At 41.5% G+C, this 13,856-nt stretch overlaps 1 protein-coding gene across 2 annotated transcripts; it reads right to left on the bottom strand.

Annotated features, from left to right (window-relative positions):
- Nucleotides 1-178: 178 nt before the first annotated feature.
- mapk14a (mitogen-activated protein kinase 14a) lies at nt 179-13,600 on the bottom strand. Of its 2 annotated transcripts, none has more exons than XM_047570916.1 (12): nt 13,195-13,600; nt 10,386-10,515; nt 10,147-10,205; nt 6,736-6,847; nt 5,481-5,510; nt 5,134-5,181; nt 4,918-5,032; nt 4,737-4,808; nt 3,194-3,273; nt 1,764-1,842; nt 1,441-1,614; nt 179-1,350 (listed from the first exon to the last, which is right to left on the bottom strand). In XM_047570916.1, exons 1-12 carry the CDS (start codon nt 13,311-13,313, stop codon nt 1,286-1,288), a joined length of 1,083 nt encoding a protein of 360 aa, XP_047426872.1. In that variant the 5' UTR covers nt 13,314-13,600; the 3' UTR covers nt 179-1,285. The 2 variants fall into 2 exon arrangements, with proteins under 2 accessions (XP_047426872.1, XP_047426871.1); XM_047570915.1 differs by lacking the exon at nt 3,194-3,273 and adding an exon at nt 3,742-3,821 and having other exon boundaries at nt 13,195-13,599.
- Between the last annotated feature and the right edge of the window lie 256 nt (nt 13,601-13,856).

Genomic DNA, 13,856 nt, shown 5'->3' with positions numbered 1-13,856 from the left:
ACTATGTATCCATCTATATACATGGGTATGAGTCAAAAAAGGCATTGAACTTATTTGCTAACAAATAATTCATTATCAATAAATGCATCCAACTGTGTCCTCTTGATAAAATCTTTTTTACTGTGAATTCACAGAGGAGGGACATAGTTGTTTGGTCTGAAAACAAGACAGAAAACACTTTTCTCTTAAAAATAAGTCTTTATTTTGTTTAACAAAGGGCTGAGGATAGTTACTCTGCAAGACTGAAAATAGTTTAAGGGATTTTTCGATTGTTGCTTATAAATACCACCTCCACAAAGTATAAATACAAATCCCTCTTTTACACATTTATGCAGGATTTCTATCACAGGTAGACTCTACCTCATGTCTGTCATAGGTTATAGCATGACACTTAAAAATCCCTGTAAACCAACAACACACTCGAAGACGCACACAACGTCTTAATGGACATGCTAACAGTGATTGCTTCATAACATAACAACGATGAATCAGATTTTAAAAAATATGGCACAAATATTTACATATTTCTGAGCAGAGCGTGTACTCAGGAGTATTTCTTTTCATTTTCCCTGTGCCTTGTTAAAGAGATGGATCCTTAAAGGCTCAGATTCTAACATGCAAGAGTCTCACAGGGCACCTAAACTATCAAGATAAACATTGAAATGTGTCAAATGTGAGCAGGACAGGTCAGACACTACACAGAGCAGGAACATTCTCAATTCGCCAAATACCTAAAAACATAAAAATCTACTTCTGTCACAGATATGAAACACTTCAAAGTTACGTCTTTTGAAATACAAGAAGAACCGTGGCGATGACAAATAAACGTGACCCAGTGCTGTGTGAGACAGCTTGGCAGGTGAGTGGTAGCATATTTCTTTTTTGATTGATGGACATAAGCTTATTTATAAGTCGTATAACAGGATTTTTAAAAAACACAAAATAGCACAGCTATAGGTCCGGGTGTTTCAGCATTTCAGTGTCACAGTGATGAGTCATCAAAGTCTGAATTTAAAAAAAGTCTGATATAAAATAATTTCAGGTGATGGCAAAAAGTGACATTTCCCAGCAGAAGGCGTCAATCAACGTTAGTGGTTCATAAATAATGATAATAATAATAATAATAATGATAAATCTGGTCTAATTCATTATTTCTTCATACTGGTAATGAACTTCTTACAAAGAATGGATGATGTTTTTGATTGACAATGTCCAATACGTGTCTGGGAGTTTCACACTAATGCTCTCGTTAAATTGACAGGGGCCCCGGTCACAGCGGATCTCATTACTCCATGTCATCCTCATCAAAGATGGGCGGCTCGAAGCTACACATCTCTTCGTAGGTTAATCCTGGAAAAAAAAAGAAAGAAAAGAAAATGGAGATTAAATTTAAATAAGAATAATTTTTTCTTTGAGCGACTTTGCTTTACTGCGACGTACGTTTCCACTCTTCGATCGACAGCTCCCGGCTCTCAAAGCTCTGGTCGTACGGCTCAGCCTCCGGCTCGTCATCTGGGTCGTGGTACTGGGAAAAGTAAGGGTGGGCCAGGGCCTCGGCCGCCGTTATCCGCTTGTCTGTATCCAGAACCAGCATTTTCTCCAGGAGGTCCACAGCTTAAAAACACATAAATAAGGCTGAGTCACAAACAGTCTGCGCTCCCACTGTCCTGTCACGGGAGGATTTGATTTTAACTGGTTAACTGGGGTTGCATGATAACTCAACGCGGTCCAGGTCCAGAAAAGCCTGTTTTCTCCAGCATTACCTTGAGGGTTGGCACCAATGAATACATCAGCAAAGTTCCTCTTGGGCATGTTTGACAAGGAGCTGATGTAGTTCCTGGCCTGGGAGAATGCAGCAACAAACACACAAATGTCAGCACCCACCAGAACAAACATTCCTGGCAGATTATTTTCAAGCTACTGATTCCATTCAGTGTATCCACCTGCTCAGTTATTACATAATTATCTATAACAATGACTACAAATACCTCGTTACGCTCAATGTATGTGCATGTTGCTCGTAAGACTCTCAGTGGTAACATGTATGCACCCACCACAAACCCAAAGACTATTGTGCTCCCTCGTTTGAGACGACACCGACTGTTCACAATAAACTAGGTCATCCTGAAGTTCTTGTTACCGGGCAACCGAGAGAAAATTTATAGGAACATAAACAAGCAATAAGGTCAAGTTTCACGAAGAATTATCCGTGAAGCCCCTGGGAGTTTCAGGTGAGTTTCTGGCGGCCTGAAGTGAAACAGCTGCACAGCTACGTGGACCCCGAGGCAACTGAGTGACTGACGGGCCAGACGTGTTGCCTAGCAACGCGGAGACGTGGGAGCGTGACTAAACCTGTATCAGTCCAACAATCAATGTTTACATAGACGATAACATCTGTAATATCCAATTGTCATCATGAGTTTTGAATTATATTCGGATACAATTTTTAATAAAAAAAAAAAAAAAAAAAATTAAAAGATCCAATAACAAAAATTTGTGTCTGCTCACAAAACAAATACAGCTTCTTTATAAAAGTTAAAATTATTTCATCTTTTGGGAGTAATAAATAAATAAATAAATAAATAAATAAAAAACACAAAAAAGACGCTGAGAGAAGCGAGGCGGCAAATTTCAACAAAGAAAAAAAAGAAGAGGAAAGAATCTTCAACACACAAAAGTGACGGCTGCTGTTAGTAAGAACCGTGTCACAAGCAGTGAGCTCAGCTACTGTGCACAGGTTTAATTTTACCACTCGGTTCAGAGCTGCTCGTTGCGATCACTGTTCCACTCACATGCAGCAAGCGTGTCAGACACTGCACAATTGCTATGATTAAACAAGGGGGGGGAAAAAAAAAAAAAAAAAAAAAAAATCAGACACCTGCTTGCAGCCTCGGGAGGCCTTACTTCTCTTTACAGCCCCCTCTTGACTTCACGAGGTCACGAGCCCAGATCGGTGTGGGTGTGTGTGTGTGTGTGTGTGTGTGTGTGTGGGTGGATATTAATATTTTCAATGCGTCACTGCAGCACAACGTAAAACAACAGGCATCAAATATTACTGCTCTTCTATTTATTCTATATGTTGGTGATGCATGTTGCCATGTCGAGGTGATACTCAGCATAAACGCAGGATAAGCAGCAAGTCTGGCCCAGCCTGCCGCCTGACATACAGTAAGTATCTGTGGATCCTGCTCACCTCGTGGCTGGGCATCCTGCTTATAAGAGCTGCTGGGGGTGTTCCTGTCAGACGCATTATCTGTTGAAGCTGGTTTATATCTATGAAGCTTGTGTCAAGGGGAGTATAGCGACAGAGCAGGTTGGTTAAGAAGCCGTTCCTCAACCTAACACTGTGTTACTGAACTCTGGGCGCACCACAATGTTATGTTGAAAAGGAAACTTCCGAGCTTTAAAGCAAAATGTGACAAAAAAAATTAAAAAAAAAAAAAAAGGTAAAAGAGGAGTCATGGTCAGATTTAGAGGAAAGGAACAAGACAACACTTTTCATTAGAGGCAGTCAGTGAAAGCTCCGTCACTCGTGTCACATTAATCTCACAGCAAACAGCACTTAATTTATCCTGTGAGAGGAGGCAGAGTCTCAAACCCATAAAAGCTGAAGGGTGGAAAACATGCTGTCAATTAGGAAGCAGAGACATTCTTGCGAAGCAAAGTGGCGAGTTTAGAGAAATAAAAATAAATAAATAAATAAATAAATAAATAAAAACTTTCATGGCTTTGTGAACTCACAGACTCTGAAGATATTTTCATCAAAAGATCTTGCCCTGGAGTTCCGACGACCATCATGATTAACTTCAACTGATCAATGTCTACCAGCAAACGGTAAAGGAAGACCAGACGCTGGATGAGGGAAACTTTTTGTTGACTGACCTCCTTGTGAAACTTGTAACACTTAAAATATGTTCCATCGCTTCACATTTCACACGGGAAGAGAGAGGAAAAAAAGGGGGATATAAAGAGTTATCTGTGGAGAACGCAGAATGAATTTATGACGAGAGGTTTCAACAGAGGAGGAGTGGAGGCGGTGGACAGCCCAGTGGTACACCTGGTTATAAACTCGAGACAGTCACAAAAGATGAAACCAACGGGAGGATAGAAAGATGAAGATTAACAGGACATGCACATCATTGACCTTGGATACGTGGATATTAATTCTTCAGCACTATAAGAAATTCCAGCTTTAGGTTTAAATTCTCCAAAACACAGACCTTTTAAATTTTCTGTCCATTGTCAACACGGGATTAATTCAAAAAGCAAAAGACGGACCCACATTCTCGGTGTAATTGGAAATGATTTTCTTTCCGTCTAGTCTTTTCCAATTGTGGTGGTTATATGAGGCATTCTTGGTGTGATTGGCCTATTATTCTAATTTTACATGTATCCATATAAACGCAGCCAATGACGCACACTGACAGAGAGCAAATTAATTGTAAAAAAAAAAGAAAAAAGGTATAAGTCAAGCCAGAGGGAAGATTGGAAGCAGGTACTATCAGTATCCCATTTATCTTATCACCTCAGACAGCATCATGTTCGAAGAGTAAAAGCAGAAAAGTAGGTTTTAATAAGAAGACAAGAGAAAATAAGAGCTGTAGATTATCTTCTATGGTGCCGGCACAAACATCGTAAATCAGTCTTAATGTCCAATTAAGCTGCTTGATTTGTTATGCAAATTACGCGTCACAGTCCGAGCAGCTTTGCGAGCGCTGCGCATGTAAAAAGGATACGGTCAGTACCAGGAAACAGAGTTCTTCCAGTGAGAAGTTCTGCCATTATGCATCCGACCGACCAAATATCCACTGAAACACAGAAAAAGCAGAAGACAAACCCAACGGTTCACTTGTTCACTTCTACAGAGTGACATGCAGATGCAGGAAATCGATGAGGAAGCAGAAGGGAGACTCATACCTGTCATGTTGTAATGCATCCAGTTCAACATGATCTCTGGGGCGCGGTACCAGCGGGTGGCCACGTAGCCGGTCATCTCGTCGTCCGTGTGCCGTGCCAAACCAAAGTCCAAAATCTGAAAGAAATTTAAGATTAAAAAGAAATAAAAAAAATTAAAATTAAGAAATTTGATTTGATATGAACTCGTGTTTTGAACAGAAGCTGCAGTTCACCGACCTTCAGCTCACAGTCTTCATTCACTGCCAAGTTACTGGGCTTCAAATCCTAAAGGGAGGAAAAAAATGAATGTGAATTAGTGTGATTTAAGTTAATGGAAAGAGAGCACATCTGTTATCTTGTTTGGGAGACATCATTACAGATAAATATAAATCTTTACATTACATTACACTAGTAATGTAGTAACATAAAGGGTTCATGATGACTTCCCTTCAGTGTTTGCACAAGTGCAACCAACCAACACCTCCCGCCCACGCACACACACATATAAAAAAAAAAAAAAAAAATCGGACTCAAAGTCCGCGCAGCATTTGTTTGTGACAAAAATAAAACAACACAACACTTACTCTATGAATGATGTCTGCTGAGTGGATGTACTGCGGAGGGATAGGAGGAGAAAACAGGTATTAGATCACTTGACTGGTTTAGAGGTGAATGGATTCACAACTAAAGAGGATGTCAGAGGCGCTGCAGCACAATGCAAACAAAAACAAAACAAAACAAAAACCATGATTCATCTAACAGGTCAGACAGGTCAGGATAAAGAAGATTATTTAAAGCCGTCACAGGTCTGTCTGATCGATATATGCACGAGACAAGACATTCTCATAAACAAAAGAAAAAGGCTTGGAGCTCTTTCCATGGGTGAAACACAGCATCAGGTTGCAATGTAACATCTTGGTTATTTAATTATTCTTATATCTTATCGCTGTGATTTTACAAGCAGTGATTGACCATTTCACTTTCAACTCTATGGAGAACGAGTTGCATCGAATTGTGGCGCGACGGGCAGCCGTGCTGTGCCATCCTCATTGTGAGTGTTTTTTCACTGCGTCACTGAGAAAGGAGAAGTTGTTTACTTGCGCCGAGAACATCGTCACACGCTGCACTTCCTATAACACAATGAACACATCCTATCTGTCTGCCAGTGGAAAGGTTTTACTGCAGTGTCGCAACAGCAGAACAGATTCTGTAAACATCAGCTGTAACTTGGCTCAGCCGTCCGTCTCGAACTAGTCGATTGTGTTTCGAGAGCAAAAGAACCGGATCTCTGACCAGAAACCGGCTTTGGAGCGACACTGACTCTACGCTCGTCTGGAGGCAAGAAGAATCGCTGGCCTGGTAGTGTTGTTTAACGTGGGGTGGGGTCACCCAGTCAGGAACAACGTTAAGGTGGGTGGTTCATGTCTCAGTAACACCCACGTGAATGTCTGGACCAAAAGTTTTCCTGAGTCGAGCAACAGTATTCACTTCATCCGTCAGTGGTTTTAATGTTGTGGCTGATCAGTGTAGAGTGGCTGAATCAGTGCCACTACCACAGGTGGAAACTAAACTCCAATTTCCAGAGAAATACAGACGGAGTTTGCAGAAATGCGGCATAATAACGAGAGTTTCTTGTCTGGGCACTGTGACCTTTGCTGGTCTTGTTGATGCTGTGACGTTGCCAGCCAACCAGCAGAGACGTCAGCATCCTTGTGTTTATACAAACCAAAGTAAATATGAGAGAGAGGCATTGGTTCTCTCTTGCTATCCAGCTCTCGGCAAGAAGAAGGCAGACGATCGCATTTCGCAAAATGTAAAATACTCTCCTAATAACCTCACCTTTAGCCCTCGGAGGATCTGGTATATGAGGAACTGAACGTGGTCGTCTGTGAGTTTCTGACATTTCACTATGTTGTTTAGGTCGGCGCCCATTAGATGAGTCACAAGATACCTGCCGATCACAAAGACAAAAAAAAATAAATTGTCATCAGAGTTTAAAAAGACACAAATTTCATACATACCTCATAAAACGACACACGGATGTAAAGAGAAAATATTTGCACTTTCGAATAAATTTCAGCTTAGCTGTTATTTCAGCTTAGCCAGTGACTGATTTCCCATATGGCTTTGTGAGCTTAAACCGGTTTAGCTGCTGTTTCTTTTCACCCACTTCTCTCCAGAGGCACTAAAAAGGCCAAGCCCTTCACAAATGGAATGTCATTTAACAACGCACCCCAGATAAATGAGCTTAATGTTACTGCATCAGTGGATGATTCAAAACTAATCCCAGAGCTGTTTAAAATGCCCAAACAGCACTTACCGAAGAAGGCGAGAGCAGGATGCTACAGTGGCAGTTTTGGAGCCAACACTCACAGAGCCATGTGCCGCTCCGCCGCTCCGCCGCTCAACAAACACCCATTTCATGAATACGCCGCTATTCTCACACAGCACCGAGAGTGTGGGCTTAAAATAGCACCTGGTTAATGCTTGAACTTGTTCTCAGCAGCACACACACGCAGGGATACGTACAAGTTCACCCAGCTTGGGGAAAAAACAAAAAACAGAGGCATATAAATAGTGGCCTCTGTTTTCGTTTTTCCTATAGAAACAGGAGCACGTCTGGAGCAGTGAGGACCTTCAGCCACCACGCTGTGACTCAGTTTGTATTTTTAGAGCCGAGGGGAAACACACAAAGCACCTGCATACTGGAGATTTTTTTTTTTTCCCTTGACGTTTCCAATGTTCTGGCAGATGTGCGGATAAACATGGAGCAAAACTCACCAACCTACTTTTTCCAACTCTTTCCCAGCACAGTCCAGGTCATTCTCACACACACACACAGTCACACACACACACACACACACACAGTCACACAGCGTGACCTTTTCTTGCACTCAGTCCACCGTGACATTATGTTAAACTTGGAGCCGGGTGGGGCCTCTTGAGTTGAGGGCTCACCATTACAACAGCAAACAGAGCTGCAGCGGCTCAGCATGCGAGTGAATGTTTTATTGTTTCTGTGCACCGTAATGGTCCGATCCTACAAAACTGATGCATAAGCATTTTCCAGCAATTTAGCTCTGTGCTCTTTCAACACGGTCAAGCCGACACTGAAAAGAGTTCCTGTTTTGTTTTTGTGCATTTGTGATTCTTGTCAAAATCACCAGCAGTGTTGTCATCCACTAGTTGAGACCAAAGGAGAGGATCACGTCCAAGACAGAGCTGCAGCAAGTGACTCGACAGAAACATTTGACACACTCCTCAAGAGTCAACAACATTTGTATGAGCAAAGTCATAAAAAAAAAGGAAATATGGTTTTAACAAATATAATCATTCATAAAGACACACTGCTGTTTTAAAGGACACTTCCCATTACATGACCCTTTCATTGATCTGACTCGGGGAGGAGGTGTTGTTTCATAACAAGGTTGGACACAACACCACCTCAGCAAACAGAAATGAATACACAAGTAGGTTTTCTACAACCTCCAGAGACCGTGCTGAGCACAGCACAGTACAAGAAGTTTCTTCTGGTTCTTCATGTAAAACCAGCCTGAGGCCACGGCGTTGAGATCAGAGCTGCGTTGCAGAAAAACTCTTTTCTGCTGTGCATTTGTGAGATGCCTCTCTGATGGTAGGGTGGATAAGAACCGAAAAATCTGGCTCAGACTTCGCTCTGCACCGCGTATGAACGATACAATAAAATCTGCACACAGACACATGTGCCTCCCAATCATCTAACATTAGGTATCTGCTGATCTGAGTGGCGATACAAATGTGTAAAACACAGGTTTTAATGTTCTAAAATGAAACAAGACTTCATCTCGTGGTGGTTTCTAAAAGTTTTCAGAGCGTGTGTGTGTGCGTGTGTGTGTGTGGAGAGTGTGTTTAGACCTCTGCGTCTGACAGACGAATAGTTCTCTAATGTCTCCGAGCTTCCTTAAAGCTAAATAACAGTAGCGGAATAAATAACCAGCTAACCAACTTAAACTTTCATAAATAGCTCTGTGGTGAACAGCTCAACATGCACACAGCCACAACACACATGAAATTATAAATCTGTTTCGTCCAGCATTACAAAACTAAACAACATAAATCTCTCTTCTGTTCTGCAACATTTTTTCTAGACAGCTGACACATTTTGACTTCTTCTTTAATGTATGGTTTTGGTTAACGGCAGTCGTAAAACAAATACAGAAGATCAGGCCCGATTGGCCCAGTGCCTATCTCCTGATACTAATCAGGATATCCCTAGCAAAGCAATAAATCAAATAAAAGCTTTATTGCATAAACTGTCAATTACCAAATAAATGTGTCACGACGTACAGTGAGTCAGAATATGAAACATCTTCCAGTGGAAACCAACATACTCATACATTACAAAAGAAATTTTAAAAGAAGTCAGTCTGCACAAAGGTTGAAATTCTTCCTTCATACGGTAAAACACCTACATATCCTCCTCTCTAGTGCCAATGTGCATTATTTCCTATTAAGCTGTGATTGCAGTTTCCCACAGAAAGGCCCAAGAAAGCTCCTCTTCAAACTCTCACAGCCTGTGTTCTGCTCTTGGGAGTTCTCATGTTCTCCCAGCATCTTTGTGGCTTTACTCCCACACTAAATTGAATGCACGTTAGATATTACGGCTAATGCTTCCGATGTTGTTGACCAGGGCTTCTGATAATGAAGCGGGACCCTGGGTGCTGCACCGCACATTGCTCTGGAAACATTAATACGAGTCGATAATAATTTTCCTTACAGGGACGCACAAGTGAGTGGCTCTAAGTATTCGGCTGAGATAAAAATACATGACCATTTTATCTTGATGTAACTGCAAAGAGGGGAAAGAGTCCCCACGTGACGAGCGAGGCTCCACACGAGCCTCAGGACTGAGTCACAGTCTAGCTATCCACTTCCCATACTTCACAACTTTCAACAGCAGCAAACAATAACTACCTGTTTTCCAGTAACAAAGCAGAGACACCATGTTTCACAAAGCCAGAATCCAGGAAACAAAAGGAAGGAAGCCTGTGATGAAACAGTTCTCGGTGAATAACTAACAGAACAACTAAAAAAAAAAAAATGTTCCAGCGCGTTTAGGCTGCTGGCCTCCCTCCAGGTGTTTTCCAGGGAGTTAGGATTGTCTGACACCAAGAGACTAAAGGCTGCAGTTTTCAACATCGCAATCCACAAGTGAAACCATGACTAGAGGAAAAAAAGAAAAGCAGGGAATCGTGGGATTAAGATACTTACACATCAGTGAATTCCTTCAGAGACGTAGCAGGGCTGAAAACATCTAAGAGACCAATTACCTGCAAACAAAACAAGGGAGAAAAAAAGACAAATTAACAGCTTAAAAAAAACAAATATTGCTTAACTAAGCTGCAGGTTTTTTGAAGCAAACATTAAGGATGAGCAAGCACAAGCAGCTGTGTTCTTTATGTCCATTTATCACCAGACTGAGCAAAGGGAAGAGAAACAAGCCGGCTCACATTTTCATGTTTCATGTGCTTCAGCAGACGCAGCTCTCTGTATGTCCTTTTGGCGTGGATGATGGATTGAAATGGGCGAGAGAGCTTCTTCACAGCGACCCGCAGACCCGTCTTCATATCAAATGCAGAACTGTAAATAAAAAAGGGGAGGGGTTAATATAATGTGTGTAATAACACACATCACGCGACAGTAACACAGTGGTTCCAGCGTGTACCGACCCAAATTAAATCTGCAAGTAGTAAATATTTACTTAGCAGTTTGAACTAGAAATGAGTTTTTAGAAGGTAAATTGACGTGTATCATGTGGTTCACAATGGGCTGGGTTTGCCCTCAAAACCAATGAAGGTGCAGTGAGAGCTGCTGAAGGCTGCACAAAGGTCGGAATCAGCAGAAAATGTCATTTCTCAGCAGATTGGCAGCGGCTCTGGCTGCAGCCTCCCTTCAACTCTGAAGGCTGACTGTCTCTAACCAAAAACCAACATTTCCTCCTGCTCAGGTCACCTGAACAAAGTCAGACGGCTTCATGTGACTTCTGCTGGCACCCAGAGACCAGAGCATCCAGGCATGTACCAACATCAACAGATATTTAAAAAATTATATTAAAAAAAGTCCATGTCAACCAATAAGAATGTCTGTTTTTACTAAAAAATATGGGCTGAACATGAGGCACTGCCCGTTTTATAGTGACCAGGCCGTTTCTGCTATAGCAGCAACAGTAAATATAAATAATACTGTTTAAATCCCTGACTTCTCCAGCTCTTGTGCACACATAGCAACCACTGAAGCCAAATCTATCCTGACGGGTAGCCACAGTAACTTTCTGCTATCAGTGCGAAACTGTGCGTGCAAGCACTTGGCATAAAACCACCATAAAACGCAGTTCATGTTTAAATAATATTGTGAAACACGTTACTGCTTCTGGTTTAGATAATTAAATGTTTGCAATTCTTATTTGCTTTAAGGCTATCGGACACTTTATATGCATGCTCTCTCAACAAAGCACCGTATGGTTAAAGCCATCGTACAAACACTAAAAATATAAGCCAATACGATCTTTGGAAAAACAAACAAACAATAACAACAAAAAAAAAACAAACAACACAATCGCAGTGAAATAATGGACTGGCGAGCAGCCGGTAATCTGACCAGCAACAGATTATCCCATTGCCCAGCAACAGCACAGCTGTCCGCTTCCATTTGCAAAACAAACATCTGCTCGCTAAACCAAGAGCACCGCTGACTTGGTTGTGTCCTAGATAGTATCAGCGCAACCTATTTAATCATCACGTCAATGCAACGAGTCCGTCCATGGAAAGCTTACCTTTTCAACACTAAGCAGCATTAAGGAAATCCACCTTACAATCAAGTTCCTCTAATGTGGGGCACAAATTAAAAGGCATGACCTCGTCTTAGCCTCTGCAAACGCAGATCTGTGCTGCAGATTTTGATCATATGTACCGACAACATTCAATGTTCAGGAGCTGCAGAAATGTTTCATCATTTCCTCTGTCAATGCAGGACTGAAATAAGGAAACATCCATTTTCACACGCCACACCTAATTAACTGAAAAGTGATTGTATATCGCAGCTATTATTTTTTGCAGACAGCGATTAGTCTAAAACAAAATGTGGGAATACTGTTAACTAAAATAACGAAATGGCGAACGTTCTTATTTAACAGCATGAAAACAATAAAGTGTTACAGTTACTTGGCTAAATTGGGATTTTTCAATTATCTAAATGACGGGTTTTGCTCATGATTATTTAATATTTGATGCCAATCATATCAGACCAGTCTGGATTTATTTAACCATTAATGAGAAGAAGAGAAAATCAATATTTTATACATTTTTGTTAATATCAAAAAACAATATTGCCAGATCATCAGATTACACATCTGACTTCTTCTAAAACCCATAATTAGCAACTAAGGACATTTGTTATCCTCCTCAGATTAAATGTCCTTATCGAAATTACATGATACTAAAGTCTGCATGTCTGGACATGCACCTGCACTCTCTTGCCATTTCATTAGGCATACCAATAAAAAAAAGGATTGCATTTACTGTGACGGCCTTGAACTCAAGCTTATCTTCATGAAGGTTATGGTCTCAGCATTGGTTTTCGTGACTTGTAGCGCTACTCAATTGTGTTGCACTGCACACGGGTTTCTATTATTATGACAATCCCATTTTAGTCAGTGTGCTAAATATCAGAAACCACAAACTACAGCCTCAAATAAATTGGACATTGTGACAATCACGAGGCTTGTTGTAACATTAGAAAGTCATTTTCACTAGTTTACCTGATGTTCTGGAGTATAACTGACAGTGGACACTAACAGCAATAGAGGAAATGAAATATGTAAGCAGGAGGCCACCAAAATATAAATATATTATAATGCATCCAGTTTTGACTGGCGTACCTAATGTTCCGGCCAGTGAGCGTACATGGAGCGTGCAATTAGTAATACAGGTTATACGGTCAACTCTGAACTCAACATGTCCTCTTAAATCAGATACTTTACTTTTACAGCTGCTATAAGTTATTTCAGGCGAGCCGCTCGTGCACTGTGGCCTCTCTTGAACTTAAAAAAAAAAAAAAAAAAAAAGGCGAACCACGGACTAAATAAGTGCAAAACACTCGACAGACAACAAGAGGAAGAGAGAGACACATCGTGGCTCCACCTTGTGCACCAACAATCAGGACAGGCTAACCTAACTTTAGCCCGTGCAGCCAGCGAGGCCTCGTCCAAATGAATGGAGGTTAACTTAGGTGACTAAACACGAAACGTAAAAATAGATTTACCACACGGAGCCGTAGGCGCCGGAGCCGACCGGCGACAGGTTCTGGTACCGCTCGGGGACTTCCCATATCGTCTTGGTGACCTCCTGTCGATAAAACTTGGGTCTCTCTTTCTGCGACATTCCTGCAGAACCAACAGCCGACCACCGACCCACTTTTTGCCGTAAGGGTGGAGAACTCGGAGCCGCGCCGAGGCAAACTTTCCACAACTTTCAAAAGAACGTGAGGCTAAATTGAACTTTTCCCTTCGTCTGGAAACTTGATGCGGCCTCGAGTTGCGGGTTTTCCTCCTTGCGAAATGTTGCAGAATCACCGTGCACGCTTTTTAAGTCTTCTTGCTGTTTGTTCCTCAGAGACTGCTCCCGAGATTTCACCCCGCTTGCAATACGCCGCAAAATCTCGCGAGAAAAAAAAATTTGTGTGTGTGTGTGTGTGTGTGTGTGTGGGGGGGGGGGGGGGGGGGGGGAATGTGCTCGGGACAGCTGAGACGAGAACAAGAAAGAGAAACCTGTGCTGCTTTCAGGTGCTAGCGGAAAAATAGTAATCAGCAGCTGTTGTTCTCTGCGTGTTCGTTGATTTATAGTATTTTTTAGATTAAAATGATCACAGGGGCAAAACTACAAAATAATTATTAGTAATAAGTGTTTAAATTATCATTAGGTATA

Source organism: Mugil cephalus, chromosome 1, assembly GCF_022458985.1.
Source record: "Mugil cephalus isolate CIBA_MC_2020 chromosome 1, CIBA_Mcephalus_1.1, whole genome shotgun sequence".
NCBI lineage: Eukaryota > Metazoa > Chordata > Actinopteri > Mugiliformes > Mugilidae > Mugil > Mugil cephalus.
Note: the sequence above shows the minus strand (reverse complement) of the source record. Positions and strands in the feature narration are given on the sequence as shown.